Below are 19,181 nucleotides of genomic sequence, written 5' to 3'. Positions count from 1 at the left end.
GCACAGGCGCGATCCTGTCCAAGGCCCCCACCGCCTCCCTATTGCAGGCAGCAACCAGGGCCTCCGCTGGACCATGCAGCAGATCCTCAGGTATAACCCCCAGCTCCCTCTGAAACACTGCCAGGTCAATGAGTCGCCGGAGGCAGACCAATCAAACGGGTCCTGCCTTCCTGCAGAGGGAGGCAGCATAGGAGCATCTCAAGGTCACCAGGGCATGATCTGACCATGACAGAGGGGACAGCTGTAACTCTCCCTTCAGATCACATTACCACTGCTCTGACAAAAAAACCAAGTCCAGTGTGAGGCCACTGTCTTGAGTCAGGTCCCGAATAATCTGGGACAGGCCCATGACCACCATGGTGGCCATGAACTCCTGAGCCACCTCCGAGGCACGCCCTAGGGACAGCAGATTGAAGTGCCCCAGAACCATACGTCTGGGAAACTCCACTGACAACCCCGAGAGAGCCTTTAGCAGCTCAGGCAGGGAGGTTTTTACGCAACAGGGATGCTGGTACAGTAGCAACATTCCCAACTGTTCTCCGGAGCCCAACTTCAGAGCCCAAAAAATCACTGCTTGGATTTTTTATTCTTTATTCTTTATTTCTATTTATAGTATTTTTTACTGTATTTTACTTTTTGTATTATTGTGATGGTTTTAATCGATTGTTGTAAACCGCCCAGAGGCCTCTGATGGGAGGAGATGGGCGGGGATAAATTAGATAAATAAATAAATAAACTTGAGAAACAGGGTCTTGCAACAAGTCACTTGTGGAACAGTGCCCTGAAGGCCACTAGAGATTCCCAGATGACAACAGCCACCCTTCCTCCCCTGCCCTGTGGTCTCAGCTGGTGCCATACCATAAACCCGGCCAGGCACATTTCTGAAAAGGACACCCCCTCTTCAGGACCCAGCCAGGTCTCGGGCATACACGCCAGGTCTGCCCCCTCCTCGATGATCAAATCATGTATAAAGGGGGGCCTTGTTGTTAACCAACCTGGCGTTAAGAAGCAGCACCTGAAAGCCAGGGCCTCGACGGGTCTGCTGTCCAGGGCCCAGGTCTGAGTGCAGAGGAACACACAACTGGTACCAAACACTGGGGGCATCTTCCCTGAAGATGACCTGCCCTCTGACTCCCACCATGCCACCCCAACCTGACTCCCACCATGCCACCTGAATAAAGTAACCCACCCTAAATCCCTCAGAGCTCCCATTTCCTTCCAATCCCGGCCCTCCAGGTTCCCTGGTTAGGGGTCCCTCCATCCAACCATACATCAACAGACATATACCAAACAACCATGGGGTGGTGGCAAGCTCCCCAGCACATCTGCTGTGCCCCCTTCACCGGCCTCTCTCACCAGCAGGGGGCACCCCACTTGCTTCTCCTTCCCCCGATTCTCACTAAAGGAGGGAGGATCCCCACACACATTCTTCATCCACTCTCAGGCTCCCTCCCCGTCTCTCACACCAGGGAGGGAGTACCCACTCATCACACAGGAGGGACCTCAGCAGTATATAAACAGGGTCAAAATCACAGATAATCTGTTTTATTCGAGATGATCAGAAAGCCTGCAAGTGCACAGGATAAACCAAAGTAGAAAAGCCCTGAAAACAGTTCTCAAATAATTTACTATTTATCCTACAAACAAAAGAGACGCATATAATCAGAAGTCAATAAACCCATCTGTATCTGATAGTGCAGTCTTATAGATATTTGCTCAGACTTAAGTTCCTTTGAGTTCACTGAGATTTAATCTCTGGTAAGAATTGCAATCTGAATTTATCTGTTTCTGTAGTCATAGATATCAGACTGCAGTTGGACTCTTTAGGCAAACAGTGGACATGATCTAGCACACAAAACCAAAGCTGAAACAATACTATATACAATATTTCTGAAAAGTATCAGATTGAAACCTAATTAATATTGAGTTATTTTCATGTGTACTATAAAGTGGTATTTAGACCACAAAATGCAGTATTTATTTGCAAGTACAAGCACTAGAAACCTTCTTTATGTGAACATGCTTAGATGTTCCTCACAAGTCACATGCATCAAGGTGGATGATACTTTTTCTACTTCTTGGTTAACTGTTATGCTGTTCAGTACTCCTATTATAAAACAGAACTCTCCATTTTGAAAAGGTAAAATAGTTGCAAAGTGGCTGATTATGGATTTTGTTTTTATATTCCCAATTCAGATAACAGAGGCTTTTACCTAAACTAAATAGTTGTAATAATAAGAGGAGGATACCAGGATTGAGAAGGTTTTAGGAAGGTTTTCTGCTTAGCATCTTTCGATAGCTTTCTATTAAGAGTCCTTAATAAAAGAGAATAAGGAAAATGGTTTGCTCTTATGCTTCCCTGCCAAAAAAGATTGTGGTATTTGCTAATTAAAATCAAGAACCACTGCCCTTAAGATCTATAAAATACAGACTGCACCTGTTTCTCTTCTCTTCTGCATCTAATTTGATGTTAGGAAATTTTATCTCCCTTGTACAATCTAAAATACAATGATTTAATTCCTTGCAGCCTAGTTTAAGATGCCTGTCACTGGCAACAAAATCAAGAATCTGTTTTTATAAGTAAGTTCTGTCTTCCATCATAAAACGTAATTTACCACAATGTGGAAAATTCTAATGCACAAACATTTTGGAAATTTTCTGCAACTCAATAATTTAAAAAGCTTTATTTGCAGCAAAGGGAGATAATGACCTACCCAGGCCAGAACTTTCTAAAACCAATGGGGGTCTTCGTTTACAGCTGAAGCCAGATCAACTCATTAGAGATGTGCATCTTTTGGATTAGGGATGGAAACGTGTGTCTAATTTTCAAAGCAATACAGTCACTTATCCTTCAAGATCTGTGCTTCTCCAATTTTTGCAACATGGTTAGCAGGTGAAACCAAACAAGCATGTGCATTTTAGGAGAAAGCCTGCATCTTGAGTCTCATAATTATCTAGATCATCCCCTGCTTTGAAAAGCCTAAGTGTCTAAGAAATGTTTGTTCATCAGCAAAGGGAGGACAGGGTTTTATGAAAGTCTAATTGCCTGTTACACTGAACATGCAGACAGCAGATCAATATCAAAAGTAATATGCATATATGCCAAAATAATAACTATCGTAGAACATAATTTAAAAAGAGAACAGTAAATGAGACAGTAAAAGCAGTATACAGTAGGTTATTTAGAAATGATAACAGCAACCCAAAGAATATAGTAGATAAAAGAGAAGAATCAAAATGCAGACCAAATTGTTTTTAAATGTGTACAGGCTTCTTTGCCTGTATGTAACTTTCAACCCACTTGCTTTCTAGAGTATATACTGACTTTAATATTTGCAAGCTAGTCTAGGATGTTTTAATTTCTCAATCAAGGTAACCATTATGTCTGAAATGGACGCAAGTAGAAGTTCTGAGAAGATTCATAAGGCAAAATTATTTTGATTTTCAGCAGGTTAAGATTCGCAGGCTACCCACTGCAAAAGAAATCAGATTTCCTATGACTAAGCTTCACAAGGTTAATATTTTTTAATTCAAATGGAGTCAGTGGTGTTTATTTTAAAGTAATTAGTCTTTGAGAAAGGGAAAGAATGCAAAAGCCAAAAGCAGTTTCGGAAGTATCAATATCATGCCTCCAATGATCTACATATGCTTGTTCCATCCTCTTCTGATATAAGATTCAACAATGATTATTTTACCACAGTGGCTGTTTTATCAGGAGCATTTCTTGATCTTTTATTGTCAAACACAAAATGCAACAATAATTCCTTTTTTTCCAGTCAGCAACAAATGGAAGACTCATGATGATTCAGTGTGATTTGTATTTTTTTATGTTCTTGCCGAATGGATTTCATGCTATTTATTTATTTAAAACATTATATAGCAGTCCATCTTGTACCAAACTCTGAGTGGCTCACAATGAAGAGATAAAACCACATCTATGTACAATGAAAATGTTAAAACCAAAAACATTAAAAACCAAAAGACCTGGCACGATAGCTAAAGTTTCCCATATAGCTCACAACAGGTTCATCTCACACAGTTCACCCTATCCCAGCACTTGCGGGGAAAGCCAGATCTTGAGTGCTTTTTGGAAGGTTAAAAGGGTATGGACCTGCCAAATTTCAGGCAGAAGGGTATTCCATAGGGCAGGGGCTGCCAGGGAAAGGGCATGCTTCCTCAGTCCCATAAGATGGCAACATTTAAGGAAGAGGACTAGGAGCATGCCCACCGTATCCAATCTGGTAGGATGATCAGATGTCCTTAGGGAGAGGCAGTCCTGCAGATAACCTTGTTCCATGCCATATAGGGCCTTAAAGGTAATAACCAGCACCTTGAATTGTACACGAAGGAAACCGGGGGCCAGTGCAGCTCACGCAACAGAGGTGTAATGTGGGTGAACTTGGGGCTGTGCACATCACTGTGCACACTGCCGCATTCTGGACCACTTGTAACTTCTGGGTGGTCTTCAAGGGCAGTCACATGTAGAGTGCATTGCAGTAATTCAAGCGGGAAGTAGCCAATGCATGAGTGACTGAGCAAGGCCTCCCAGTCCAGGAAAGGGCGCAACTGGCCCCATTCACAGCTTCCACTTGCTCCTCGAACAAGAGCCATGAGTCTAGACGACCCCCAAATTGCACACCAGCTCAGTCTGGGGGAGTGTCACCCCATCCAGAGTCAAAGATTACATATCACCCAGGCCTGGGGGGCCAAAGACTCAGAGCAATTCCGTCTTGCCAGAGTTGAGTTAAAGCTGCTTTCTCCCCATCCAGTCCCTTGCTGCCTCCAGGCACTTAGCCAGCACCACAATAGCATCACCTGCCCAGCAAGCGGTAGAGATGTATAGCTGGGTATTATCAGTGTACTGATAATACTGCAACTCATGCCAACCTCCCCCAGCAGTTTCATGTAGATGTTACAGAGGAGAAAGACTTGAGCCCTGAGGCACCCCCCCCCCCATTGCAGGGCCTTGGGCTTGACCTCTCCTGCCCCACCAACAGACTGGAACTGGCCATGGAGGAAGGAAGAGAACCACAGCAAAACAGTGCCTCCCACCCCCAACCCCCAAAGCTGGTCCAGAAGGATACCATGACTGATGGTATTGAAAGCAGCTGAGAGGTCCAGGAAGGCCAGAATGGTTGCACCACCCCATCCCGAGCTCTCCAAACATCATCTAGAAGCATGACCAATGCTGTTTCCATGCTGTGTCCTGGCCTGAACCCAGACTGAAAAGGGTCCGGATAGTCCGCTTCATCCAGGGCCCTAAAAAGGGAAGGTTGGAGACTGGACAAAAGTTGTCTAACACTGTTGGGTCCATGTTCTCTTGTTAGATGTCTCCTGCAGTGTTTTAAAATGATTGTTCTTCCTTTTATTTAGGTTCCCTGCAGCAGCCTTCTCCAATTTGATGACCTCCATATGTATTGGGATTGCAACTCCCATCCTGGCTGGAAATTCTGAGACTTGCAATCCCAGCACATCTGGCAGATGCCAGATTGAGGTGTTCCAGAACTACAAGAAGAGTAACTGTTGCCTCATTCCATCTGTTTTGGGGAGGATCAGAGAAATTGCTTTTGATTTAGGGAAGCTCTCTGGCTTTGAAATGATCTCCCTATGGAGGTGCATTTGGCTCCTACTCTACCAGTATTTAGAAAAATAGTAAAGAGAATCTATTTTACCAAGCTTTTAATTGTCGATTGATTTTTAATTTTACTAATTTTAATGTTTGTTTTACATGTTGCATCTTTGTTTTGAATGTTGCAAACTTCCTTGAGTGCTTTCATAAACAGAAATGTGGGTGTTGAAACACTTTCAAATCCAGGTGAAATGGGAAACTGGTTAGCAATGAATGATTTTAATTGAGGAGATGTCTGAATGTTCTCCACAGAACAGGGAGATCTTACCTGCTGCTTCTAAGCTTAAGGTTAAGCCTGTATCCAATTTGTTGCGTGGCTTCTTGCTGATAAACAAGTAACAGAGAACACACACAGTGATGAGAAAAGCCAGCAAGACCATTGCTGCGACTGACAAGCCAATAAGTGCTCCAATGCTGAGAAAAGAAAAAGCAATGAACTGATGAGTTTAAGAGCATTGTCAAACTCTTTGAAAGGTATCAGTGCTGCATGTATTTAATGGAGAAAGACAGATGTTTAGACACTATGGGAGCATACAGATTTCCCTTGCATGTTCTCGTAGAGGCTGAATTATATTGTAACAGTTCACCAAAAGCCTTCTCCGGCCAGATTAGACTTGTAGAGCAAGCTTCATCTAAGGTGCTGCTTTTATTGAGTTACCTTGAATTACTGCGCTTGATGTTGCTCTTAGCTAAACATGTATAAATCAGGACCTTTGAAACTTGTGGAATTAAATTCAGGTAAAATCAATTTAGGTGAAATCCTTCTTAAATCTTTGTCTTCTGTCAAACAGATAATTGGATAAAGGGAGGAAATGTCTACACACTCTTGAAACATTTCAAACAGGCAAAGGATTCCCTTCTGCATACACATCTGTAAACTTTGCAAAGAATCAAAAGTAAAATAAAGCAAGATAAATCAATGGAAAACAGAGAGAAGCTTTGCTCGGTAAGTCTAGAGAGAGTAAACAATTATTATCAATTATTTAAGTAATGCCTTTTAGCTTTGATTTTGGAGTACCAGAAGGATAACAAAGTGTTGATGATCTTTCATGTATTTTTTTTATAAATCCCAATGAGGTAGTTGGTAGCATTCTGAGCAGGATTGAAGCTCAGAATTATTTACATCACTTCATCCAATGGCTTCGTAACTAAATGAAAACCTGAATGCAGAATCCATTGCACCCATTGGCCAAACAAATACAGGTGGGGGACTTGTATATATCTAAAGCCAGTATTTGCTCTGTTTGGATATAAATCAAGATGGCAGTTTACTTACTATAGCAAAAAAAAAAGGCAAGAGAAGGAGAATACAACCCATCCAGTTTTACTTTGTTGCTCTCAAGAGCAATCCATACTTGGGAGGAAAACCATAAAAGTAGCAAAAAAACCCCCACAGAAACTATGAAAAGCAGAGAACATAGGTTTTATTGCACACTTCTTTTTTGTATAAAGAGTATTATAGACCCCCAATTCTTCTTTACAGGGCACGTACATGCTGATGATACATATGACTACCCTACAAATCTAGGTTGTGTCTGAGCAAGTTAAATATCATTCCACTAGATAGTTTCCATCCACCAAAATTAAAAATCACAGAGCCTAAGAACATAGTATACTAACATCTTTGCACGTAACAGGCAAGTTGAACTGAACACTTAAACTCTCCACATTGTGAATAAAAACCCAAATTGAGCCCTTTGGCCTATTGCAGTGATCTACTTTTTCAAAAAGTTTTTTATTGTTGAACAGCACTTGAAAATGGCATTAGAGGTCCCGAGTATACTTGGTCTACTCCAATGTCTCAGCATTCTATATTTTTATAGAATTTTTCTTTATAGAATTTTTCTTTATAGAAATTTTCTGCAAGTGATGTAAACAAGAAATAAAACTGATGGCCCTTTACTGCAGAAATCGAAACAACTCTGTCCAGCTATTTTATGTAGATGTTAAATCATAATGGGGAAAATAGAGAACCTTGTAGACTAAAACAGCAGAAATGCAATTCTGCCAACTCTTGATCCCTCAGCACTATCTTTTGGATTTGCCCAGCTTATAGGTTAAAAAAAAAAAGTACATAAAAGGTGTCCCAATTCTCATCTCAGGCATATAATCCAGAAAGATATCAAGAACTACAGAAAATTTGGGAGAATTACACACACTGCTAATCTCCAATTATTTTCCAATTTATGCAGACCACTATATTTGTCATATATAGTTTCTGAAGAACATCATATAAACCTGGAATTGTGATCCCAAAATCAAATAAAAATAAATATCATTTGTTTATACATATTTTAAATGGCTAGAATCCCATGAGATTGCCACATCTCATAAGACTGTAATGTTCCCACCAGAAATCTTGGTGCAATTTAGGCAAGAATGCCAAACGCTCATGAGATACTGTAACATCACAAGATGTTTACCATTAAAATATACCTAAGGAGTCAAGTGTTTAAATAAGAGACTATCTGCATTCTCTTCATTGATCACCAGCCATCTCCAAATCACAGGCTGGGAACCACTGCTCTAAGGTACCAATGGATCAAACTATGGAAAAGCAGCAAGGCCAGGTGATTTACTACCTGCACCACAGGACAATATGTAGGTGAATGAAATGACTCTGGTGAGGCTTACTGGTCAAATAATGGCAGGTAGAACTTCTCAGACCAGAGAAGTAAGTTGACCACTGAAAAAGTGCCTAGGTCTGAACATTCCATCTGAGCAACTTACTAAAGACAAGCCGTATAGACTTCTTGTACTCTCCCTGGCAGAGTCTGACCTTCTGCTTGACCAGGAATAGTCCACCAGCCTCTGATCCTTTTAATCTTTGCCTTGGAATCAGTTTCCTGAGATCAGCACACCCAATTTCCTCTTTAAACTCTTGGTTACTGTTTTTTTTTTAACCACTACAATAGACCAAACATTTGCCTGTGACCCTGCAAGGGCTGTACACTGTTTACACACTGATCATAAAATGCCAAGGGCTAAATCTCACAGGGATACTGTAGATTGCAACTTTGGGTTGCTCATGAACTTGTTACACAAAGGAAGAAATGCTAAAGTCAGGCAGTCATGGAGTCCTTGGTTAGAATTCTGTATAAAATTAACTCTGCCTTTCCTCGTTCAATGTGATGGTTGTCCCTGTTTTTCTTCTCTGCATGAAATCTTCAGCAATGCAAATTCAAAACATACAAAAATATCACACAGTCACCTTAATCCTAATGTTTCAGGCTCCATTCTGTCACCAAATTAATGACAAAGAAAGGTCCAGGGTGACTTGCATTCATACAGGTTTGTAGTCACACTTTGCCTGCAATTAGTATACAAATACTGTAGCTTCTTATTACCTGTCATTTCATTCACCTATGCAATGTAATGGCTAATTCTCTCTAATTCTTTCTACAGATCTACTAGGATCATTATCAATGAGGTGACTAGGATGGGTGGGGAGTGGAATGGAGCAGTCAGCAGCATTCTGAGCTGCTGCCAAACTGCTTCTCCAGGGATCCATTGAAGGGATCTCCCCCGCAATGTTTTTCTCCATAGCCCCCAGCTATATTCAGCCTGTTTTCAAACTCAGTCATGTTCCATTCTGATTTTAAAGAGTTTCCTGCTCACAGAGTCCTTTTACCAGTTTTCCTTCCAACCTTATCCTGGGGGGAGGGGGGAGGGGAATAAAGGGATCCTTAGTTACATTAGATCCTTTGCTGGTGTAGTTACCAGAGTCTTGGGATAGCCGTCATAAAGAATAAACTGTCCCAATCCATTGCCTTAGTGCTTTGAAGGCTGTGGTTGCCTCTCATACAATATAATTCCTGCTTGAGGGCAACACACCATCAGTTCTTCAATTCCCAAATCATTTCACACCTGCCGGTTGAGAAATGCTGAGAAAAAGGAACAAAAATCACTGCCTCATCTTGCTAGTCATGCAGTGAAAAAAATGCCCTCATACATACTCCATACCAAAAAAAGGGGGGGGAAAGAAAAGAATGGGGATCTAAGCAACATCATCTGCTGAAGAGAAGGGGAAAATTGAAAGAATCTTGCTCATTTCACCCCTCCTTGCTTCACCTGAATGCCTAAGAGGAAGATACAAAGCTCCCTTCAATCTGCATTTCTTTATAGGGGCTGCAAGGGTGGCTGAAGCTCAGAAGCCAAGCCAGAGAGAGGCAAAAGTTCCCACCTCAAGTATGTTTACTTATTTATTTTAATTTATTACAACCATTTCTACACTGCCCCACCCCACAGCTCTAGGTCATGTTCCAAACAGCTTCAGTGTTTCAAGCTGAAAATTTCAAGAAAATATTACAATTCTAGCAGGTATCAATATGATAAGCTTCAGAGTTGTAAATCAGCCCCACTCCTGAAGAAATATGTCTGGACTCTTCCTCATGTCTCATTTAGAGGGCTATCCAGCAGTCCTTGAGCAATTAGTAAACCATACCAGCATAACTATACCTGCTGGTGATTCCTAGCCTGCCCTAGACACGATGCTGGGAAATGATGCTGTCCTTATTTACTGTGTAGAGGGCGTATTAAGACAGGGATAACTGGATTTGACAGATGGCTAGACTGGCTGGTTTAGGCATCTGTCAAAATTGATGATGGTGTTGCAAGAGTGTTTTGCTCAAATTCATTTGAAAGGAGCCTGATTATCAGTTGATCGCTCGATATTCTGATATGTCAGGATAGCACTGTTCTAAAAGAGTGATTAGGCACAAATGGAAAGGCCCTGAGTAAAATCACAAGTGCATGGATCTGATCCAGAGTGATGCAAACATCTCAGGTGGAAGCACCCAGTTTTTCTATTTCCTAGAATTTTCTAGTAGAATGGACCAACATTTCAAAGACAAAGCTGAACATCTCAGTTTGTGAACAGCAGAGAACAGGAATGTAGAAAAAAGGAGATACATATTGCTGAGGAATTAATGTGTAGGGAAAAAAAAGCACCCATCATCAAGAAATGTAGAATGGGAACTGTGGAAAAAGAAGCTGAAATGGAGGAAGCAAAGACTTCTCTAGATGGTGATTTGGCTTCCATATAGTCATAGAATGCTTTAGAGGGAGAAGTGGGCTGAAGGTTTAAGTAAGACTTAATAAAAGGTACTTAGATGAAGCAAAAGAGAGGCTTCTGTTATTCAAAACAATCTGAATCGTCACAGTCATTTAAGAATCTTGCTTTATGAATCTGCATTCTGTACTGTTGACTGTACTGTTGATATACCCTGAAGACAAGCAAAAGACTCGATTCAGAATTATCCAATAAGAATAAATCTTTCTGCAATATTTGGGCAAACCATTTGGGAATAAGGAAATCGGCTGATGTTAGAAGGAAAAGTTCCTTGAGAAAATTAATATGCATCATTTAAAGCTAGCAAAAATATAGTGCAGTTTGGATTACTGTGAATCACTAGGGGAAAAGAGAGTTATGGCTATCTGTAATTACACAGAGCATCGGGTATGCATTCTTTTTACCAAGTGTATCTCCAGTGCAAAATTAAATATGATATTAGACTAGAATAATGAGTTGTAAAGATGTAAATATACAAGTAGTGTGCTCCCCTGCACAGGCTGCCTTTTTAAAATTTTCTTTTCCTTTAGTCATCTGGAAGAATTGTTTTGGAGGGAACTTAATGAAAAGAAAAGCACTTTTTATCTGCTTTAGATAAAGCAGATAACATTTAGTAAACTGATCTGCAGAAAGTATGGGCAACTGACTATCAACAAACAGATTAGTTATTTTTCCCCCCATTTTTGCCTTTGAGTCTATGATTTTAATAAACACACATGCTCATAAAGGTTTCTAAATTAATAGTTCACCACCAGAAAATTGTCTAATGAAAAGTAGAGACTCCCCACTCCTTGTGTGAAATGATAACACTTTCCCTGATAATAGGTTAGGGTGGGACAGTGTCTTATTCTTTTATAGTATAACTGAAATACTAAAATGAAATTTCTGATCAATCATGCTGGGGTGTGGAATTGGTGTGCTGCTCTTCTTGACTTCAATCATACCATTTGCAAGGTTGTCATAGGACTGTGTTGATTAGCCCAAACCAGTCACAGACAATATGCACGCCTACCAGCAAACCGCCACACTGACAGTATGTCTGATAGCATCATCTTAAGGTCATACCAATTTTGTGAGCTGGATTGACTACGAAACTAAACAGCTTACAAAAACTAAGCAAATTTAATTTATAGAAAAGACCCATGAGTTGGTTGACTAAGTCTGAGACAATCAGCTTCATCCCATTCAGGATGGGGCACCATCAATCCTTATGACTTTTCTTTCCCCTTTGCATAAATCCCCTTCACCTATTTGACTAATATTTAGCATGGATGATGTAAATTTCTCCATAGTCTATCTCAAAACAACAAAGCTACAGGCATTTGATATTTTAATGAACTATATCTTGCAAACCCCTGCAACAGTGTCTAAGAAATTTCCTGTGTTTTATATCTTCATAACTATCAAGTCTGCCAGCAAAGTCTGCTCATCTTGATTGGAAAAACAAACAGCCAAATTTGTGTTTCCTGTGCTCTAAGACAGGAGAGTGGGCGCTTAGGTTTTTCTGAATCTCATTCTGATCAGTTACTGAGTGAGATCAGACTTACTCTCAGACTGAGCCAGACAGATCTCCTATTTCTGGAGTGCTGGAACAAGTCCTGAAATTAGGCAGTTTTTCACATTTCTTGTACTATAATTTGTGCAGTCTTCTAAATAACTATTCATGGCATTGCCTGTAGTAATTATGAATCACCTTTAGCTGATCAAGTACAGAAGGACTACACAAAGACTACAGTATTTGTTCAACCAATGCTCCAAATGGGATATTTTCACATCAAAGCTATCTCTTCTACTGTCTGTGATCCTTACTGACTTGTAGCTCAGGGTTGAACTGTGGAGCACCAAGGACCCCTTACTGATTTCTTTAGCTATCTTACTAACATTCAAGCTTCATTGGCTTTTTAAAGCTTGCATTGGAAGTCTAGAGGAAAAGGATAATTATTCTACATTAAGTTATCTCCTAGGCATACTTATTTTATGCTGTTGCTCACTTCATTCTATTCCTTCTGGAAACTATTTGCATCCTCAGCCAGGAAAGGAAAATTCACCCACTTCAGGTAACTTCCAAACTTTCATGGCAATAAGTTCACAAAATCTAACCCCTCTCCATGCACCACTGTGTGTTAGATTATGAATCTTATCATCTGCAGTTAGAATTCTTTTTGGTAGGTGGGGATGATGGGAAGTGTGATCCAACGCATCTAGAAAAGCAAGCCATGTTAAGAGCATTAGGAATAGGGAAGATTATTTTAATAGGTTCCAAATTACTATTTTCACATCCCCTACATTTGTTGCTTTACAATAACATTAGAACCATCTACCACATTCTGTTCCTTCCGGAACTGAGATCAGCAACTCCCACGTCTGGATTGGTGCTAGAGCGCAGCCTCTGGTTTCACTCTCGGCACCAAGGTAATATCTCCCTTCTGAGCATGTGCAGAGTGCATAACAATTTCATCTTATTCCCCCGTGGTTCGGCTCCTGCTCTTAAAGCAGCAGCAGCAGCAGCAGCCACCACCTCCTTTTCTCCTTTTTCCAAGCACTCCCTTTTTCCAACTTGTCTACCTTCCGGGGTAGGACAACCGGGGAAACGCGCTCCCTATTCTCACCTGAGCCACCACATGTAGTTGTGCTCGTAAGGGAAAAAGCTGTTAGGGTCGTCGCAACAATACTTGACATCCTGGAAGCCGCAGCAATAGATCGCACCGGCCTCGCCGTCTTCCCGCGGGCAGCTGAAGGAGCCCACCAGCACCTTGTCGGCGTTCATGTAGCTGCTGCAATCGGCGCTCATGGTGCGCTGGCCGCCCGGGGGAGCGGAGCCTCGTGCGGAGCGGTTCGACGCGTGGCTACTTTCGGGAACGAGAAACGGCTGGAAGCGAAGCCACCGCCGGAGCCGAGGCAGCGCAGAAATCGCCTCGCCGCTGTGTGCTTCTGGGGCTCCGCTTTCACCTCGGCCAGCGGCTCTCCAGGAGAAGAGGCTCCTTTCAGCCTCTCCCGACGCCCCGCCCTCTGCCCAGCGCCCCGCCCCTCCGTCTCAATCTTGCCCGCCGGCCGCCACTTCAGACGAAGCTAAGAGAGAACCGGGTGACGTCCAACAGCGCGTTTTCTGTTTTCCGTCCTAAAAAATCCAGTCTGAGAAAGATGTTGCTGGTTGCCAATTCCCGTATGGACACCCAGGGCTATAAGAGCAGCCTAGTAACTTACCTAGATCTGTAGCCTCAACATCTGGAGGATCTTTAATTAGAAAGTCTGGTCTTTGGAGGTGGAGGGTCTTAACTATGCAACCCCCCCCCCCTTTAAAAGCAGGTCTTCTATAAATCAAGTTAGCCTATTTTTCACAAGATTGTATTTGAAAGAAGAGGAGATAAAAGCATTAGTGGGTAAAACCAATCAATCAATTCAAGGTTTTTTGGGCTTTGTAATCTTATTAAATGGAGTGGGAGATTTGAAAAAAAAGGCTCTGGGATGACCTGGTCTCAGGCATCATCCTCAAATGAGGAAGAAGAGCAAGAGGATTACCCGTGCTGTCATGGCCCAGCAAAAAGATGGAACTACGAACCAACTCTACCATGCTACCCAAGACATGAGAGACTGATCTTGATCAAGAGCCCCTTTTACCCGGCCCAGAAAAACTCTGGTGCCAGAGAAGAGAACTATAGAAGGCAGAATCGTAGAAAGGAATATTTTGACACACTGAGAGCCAGCAGAGTTCATCTGTGAGAAGTCCAGAAACAGCCAGGGTCAACTGTGCTTAATAGGAGCTACTGGCTGTTGCTATTTCTGAAATAGTTTGAAAAAGCTGGATCTATCTGAACAATGCTGCTGTGAGAGCCTAGTATCAATTCCTGTCGTGAAGTTTCCTTGCCACTGGACTGTCTTCTGAAAAATAGACTTGGTCTATGTCTGGCTTTCTTCTTCTGGTACCAATCGAAGCGAATATTTGTAGCTCAGGGTTGAACTGTGGAGTCCTTGGTGCTCTCTGAGCCTTGTTGTTTTCTTGCAGATGTTTCATTGCCAGACTAGGCAACATCTTCAGTGCAAAGAGGGAGTGGGCCTTGCTCTCAGTTGATATACGGTGGCTCGCCCTGCTTGTGTTGGTGGGGGTGTCGTTCTCTCCTTGGGAGTTCTTTGATTGGGCTGTTGTTTGCTGCTTGGTTGATTGCCTGAGTTAATAGTTCTCCTTCTGCTTGTCCTTCTAAGAAAGCCTTCATGTGCATACACTCAAACTGGATTTGTGATCTAGAAGATAAGCCTGACATTTCAATTAACAATTAATGACAATTAATGATCAACACTTTTGTTTGTGAGGCCTAAACAGGTCTTCAGAAGGTCAATTATCTGTTATCCTCCCTAAAAAGTGTTCACAGACTTAGGGCCACCACTGACAAGAGAGCCTTTTCTGTCAACATCCTCTGTGCTTTGATTGATGGGCTTCAGCAATAATGAGAGCTTCAGAGACAATACAGGTAGGCTAAGGGGAGGCATAGATGATTATTCATATGCTGTATCTCACTTCCAGGCTCTGAAGGGTAGCCCCAGCCTTGTTATTTACATCAGGAAATGGACAGGAATCCATTTAAGCACTGAAAAATATGTCCCAAATATTCAGCCTCATTTACTGATCCAGAAGAGTCTTCCAAGGCAGCCTCTCATACAATATTTTACTGTAATGTATCCTGGAGGTTTCAGGATTTGAACTCTATTTAGACAAGGAAAGAACCAATGCATCACTGAGCTATGAGAAGCCACATGGATCTCTAATAATAAAGCTGGATCAATTTATATCCTAAACTGCAGATCATGGTCCTTGAAAAGGAGTAAGCTCAGCTCCAAACAAGTTCAGTATCCAAGGAAGCAAAATCCCACGCAGTATCAAAATCTGATCCCAAAAGGTACCTTAATGCGACTATTGAATCCTTTGCTGTGTCCTTTAAACTAAAGTGACAGGAGAGGAGTAGGAGAGCTCACAGACCTTGCACCCAATGTATTCTGCAAGTTCAGGAGCTGGATAAAGTCTGCTGTTTTTCCCATTCTCTCCTTTGCTTCAGAAAATGGAAGAAAAATGCCCCACAGTGCAACTTACCCATATAAGGCTATTCTAGGCTGTGGCTTTAGTTCTAATTGGTACTCACATAAAAATGGTCCAACACTAAAGTTGAGTCTAGGTGAGGAACTTTGCTTCATTCAGTTTTCCATTTATATATATAGCTTCCAGTTTCTTTGTGGAACTTCTTTCTTTGCTATAGAGGCCACCCTACAAATTCTGCTTCCTCGGGTAGAACAATGAATACTCCCCACTGTCTGGTGCATAATGTTTAAGAATCAGAGGGAAAGCTTCCAGAAAGGATCAGTTAACTCAATCAGTGAAAATCTCATTGAAAAATCTGAGAAAACGTCAACTCACTTTGCAAAATGTTCAGCTGAAAGAAAAACATTTTCCTTCATAGTTTAGAGCTACATTTTGAATTGTTTTTACGTTATTCGTCCCAGATTGTAAAAACGCTACATCTAGTCATTGCTGTTCTTTTCTAGCACCCCAGATTATCTGTCTGTCCTAAGGTCATCTAATATTACAGGTTAAATTCATTGTGGAGCTCTAGCTATAAAGTCATGAGTTAAGTGATACCATCACTGACAGCCCTGTTATTATGGTCTTCTTGGTGCCTTGGAAAGAGGGGGTGGCTTGGAAAATAGACTGTAAGTTCAGAACATCTGCACATTCTTACTTTATCTGGAAAATAGATACCTAGATTTTCTGTTCACTAAGGGGTCATTATCAAGAGAATGAAGAAAGCTTGCCCTAGCAAACTTGAAGATAATTTGGGTTCTAGAACTGAAAGTGTTCCATTGTTGAGATTGATGGAATCTAATCCCTTTTCTCTTTTAATGAATTTGGTTAGAGAAGCTCAGGGGTGAAGATGTGGTCAAAATCTGCAAGAGGGCAGGTACAACTTTCCAGTCAATGCCCCACACTGTCTGTATGTGGATGGATGTACAAAAGGAATGGAGCTTCAGTCATGATTCTGTGCCCCTGGAAATGCCACTGTGAGAATCTTGTTTTGGGATATACTTGGCTTTAAAGGGTTTGATACATAGGTAATTTGTTCTATAGCTCTCAGGTGGCATATAAGAAAAGTATATCCCAGTTCACCCCCCAGTTAACACAGTGCTTCAGGACAGTAACACTTAAAAATAACAGCAATTCTACAAGATAATACAAATATGATCCATTTTTCCATATCATGTTTACCAAATAGACTCTCAACATAGAGATAACTGACTGCACTTTATGATCCTGGCCCTGGAGGATACGGTTGCATAAAGCTAAACAAGCTGGTCATTTCTCATGAGACAATAGAATGTTTAATCTGTGTGCATCTGAGAATGACAGGCATTGATAATACTTTGAAAAAACCAGAGGTTCTAAACAGTTCTAACTGTTACCAAGTTACCAGCAACATCAACCATGTAAAGAAAAAAAAGAGAACAAAGTTGGATCAAAAATGGTAAGTGAACAATGGGGGTTGGAAGGGCAGGGAGAAGTGGGATGTATAAACAGATTAATAACCAAATCTAAAAAAAAAAGGTAAATTATTTTAGAAAGGTAATTGCTACTATTAAAAAGAAAGAGGGAGCAAATTCTTACAGAAACAGAATAAAAATCTCCAGCTCCATCAAAGCACGGGGATTTACATCATAGAACAAGGATTTAGCTGCCTCAATTTAGCAAAAGTCTCTCTTACTTGCAATTCCTTGAGCAAATAGTGCTATAAATTAGACCCCTTGTTAACAAAAGGAACAATGCAGGCACTTTTTCCATCACTCTTTCTCATTCCTAGGACTGGAGCTGCTATAGCATCAGTCATAGATGTAACACAAAACACATCTCCATACTTTGCTGAAGGTCCTTACTTGTTCCCATTAATGAGGAATGAGATAGCTTCATGACAAACAGCAGGCAACGAAACAGGGCCAACTCCATAGTGAGCAAGGGTTTCTGCCTAGGATAGGAGTTTTCATTTGTAGGAAAACTTATTTATCATTTTAAAAAATACCTTCAAAGTCCATTTCAGAAAAAAAAGCCTAACTAATGGCTTTTTTAAAGTAACTTCTGTATCAGAAGCTTTCATTTTGTAAGACAGTCTGAGCTGATCACTGATAAAAAGAAAGGAGGACAGGATTGCAATTGTTATAAAATAATGATAACAGATAAACACCTCATAAGTAGTTACTAAAAATTACACTTTTCTTTTAAACTTTTGTGGATTATTTTATTTCATGTTCTTATTCTAATTATTGGCTCTATAAATTAAATGCTTATTGTATTTATCATTTAAAACAGAGCTTGTAGCAAGCAGACCTGAGCAGCAGGCTCCACTCCCAGAAACTTTCTGAGTCTTCACACCTTGGCCTGACCTCCTGCCCCAGGATAGTGGGTTGACTGGTATTATTTATCTTCCAAGAGGGCTACTTACTGGTGCTCTCACCCTAGTGAATATGAGAGAGACCAGTTCTGCATCCTTGCAAGTAAAAAGATAATAATGAAATATTTGCTATGGTGCCATTTCCTGGCATTATAGTGTCAAAGTGTATGACTAAAGGGATCAGCCCTTTCTCCCCCACACTATTGGGAGATAGACCAATCTCACAAGAGATAAAGAAAACCAAACTTTATTTAAAAGAAAAGAGAGGAGAATACATACATACATACATACATACATACATACATACATATATATGTATGGCTTTATACTTTTTTAAAAATATAAAGTAAACTTGTAAATATGTAGTGTTGCAGCAGCAAGAGTAGTCAGCTGCTTAATCGTAAATTTAGGCAACTTGGTTAGCCTAAAAAGTCCATAAGACCAGAAGATGGCACAAATCTGATACAAATATCCCAGGCTCTGAGTTTTACAGAGCTCAAAGAATTTCTCAGAGACAAATTATGGTCTTAAGTGATTTGAAAGAAAGGAAGCATCCCCATTCACTGAATTTATACAGTGTCAGCCCCCCACTATGTAGATCAAACCAAGAAATCTACTCCACACAAAGGCTACTATTACTTTTATTAATATTGGCTATAATCTGACTGTGCTTTACTCCCCCTCCCTACTCATGTGAATTAGGGAGTGTCTGCCTGAGTCTTTTGTGCATGCTTTCTTCTTGTTTTGGACTAAAGCCATGTTTTTCCCCTTGTCTCTCTGGTAATACATCTGGCCTATCTCTCTCAAGGTCATCTTTCTTACTCTCTATATACAGAGTGTATAGAATATATACAGAGAAATAAAGAATACCAAATTTAAGCATACACACACACAAAAGAAATTAAGCTATAAGGCAGCTTCTGCCTAACCATACTTAGATGTAACCTAAATCCTGAAGCAAAGTTCCCTACTTCTTTTCCCTTGACCTCTGGGGTTAATTCCAGCAATTTATCAAAACTTGGGGGAATGGAGTATAAGCCAGCTCAGGCCTGCCCAG

At 41.0% G+C, this 19,181-nt stretch overlaps 2 protein-coding genes across 2 annotated transcripts in view; one reads left to right on the top strand and one right to left on the bottom strand.

The window, feature by feature from the left end:
* Positions 1–1,632: 1,632 nt before the first annotated feature.
* Positions 1,633–13,520, bottom strand: SHISAL2A (shisa like 2A). Its single transcript, XM_063299848.1, has 3 exons — positions 13,310–13,520; positions 5,898–6,043; positions 1,633–1,637 (listed from the first exon to the last, which is right to left on the bottom strand). The coding sequence occupies exons 1-3, from the start codon at positions 13,489–13,491 to the stop codon at positions 1,633–1,635; spliced, it is 333 nt and encodes a 110-aa protein (XP_063155918.1). The 5' UTR covers positions 13,492–13,520.
* A 645-nt stretch (positions 13,521–14,165) lies between these two features.
* The window catches only part of SLC26A8 (solute carrier family 26 member 8), a 46,702-nt gene continuing 41,686 nt past the window's right edge, over positions 14,166–19,181 (top strand). Inside the window, exon 1 of the mRNA XM_063299847.1 lies at positions 14,166–14,416. Coding sequence (XP_063155917.1) covers positions 14,166–14,416 — 251 coding nt within the window. The remainder of the gene's footprint in view (positions 14,417–19,181) is intronic.

The sequence above is a fragment of the Candoia aspera genome, chromosome 3 (genome assembly GCF_035149785.1).
Source record: "Candoia aspera isolate rCanAsp1 chromosome 3, rCanAsp1.hap2, whole genome shotgun sequence".
NCBI classification, from domain to species: Eukaryota; Metazoa; Chordata; class Lepidosauria; order Squamata; family Boidae; genus Candoia; species Candoia aspera.
This window is presented reverse-complemented; position numbering and strand designations above follow the sequence as displayed.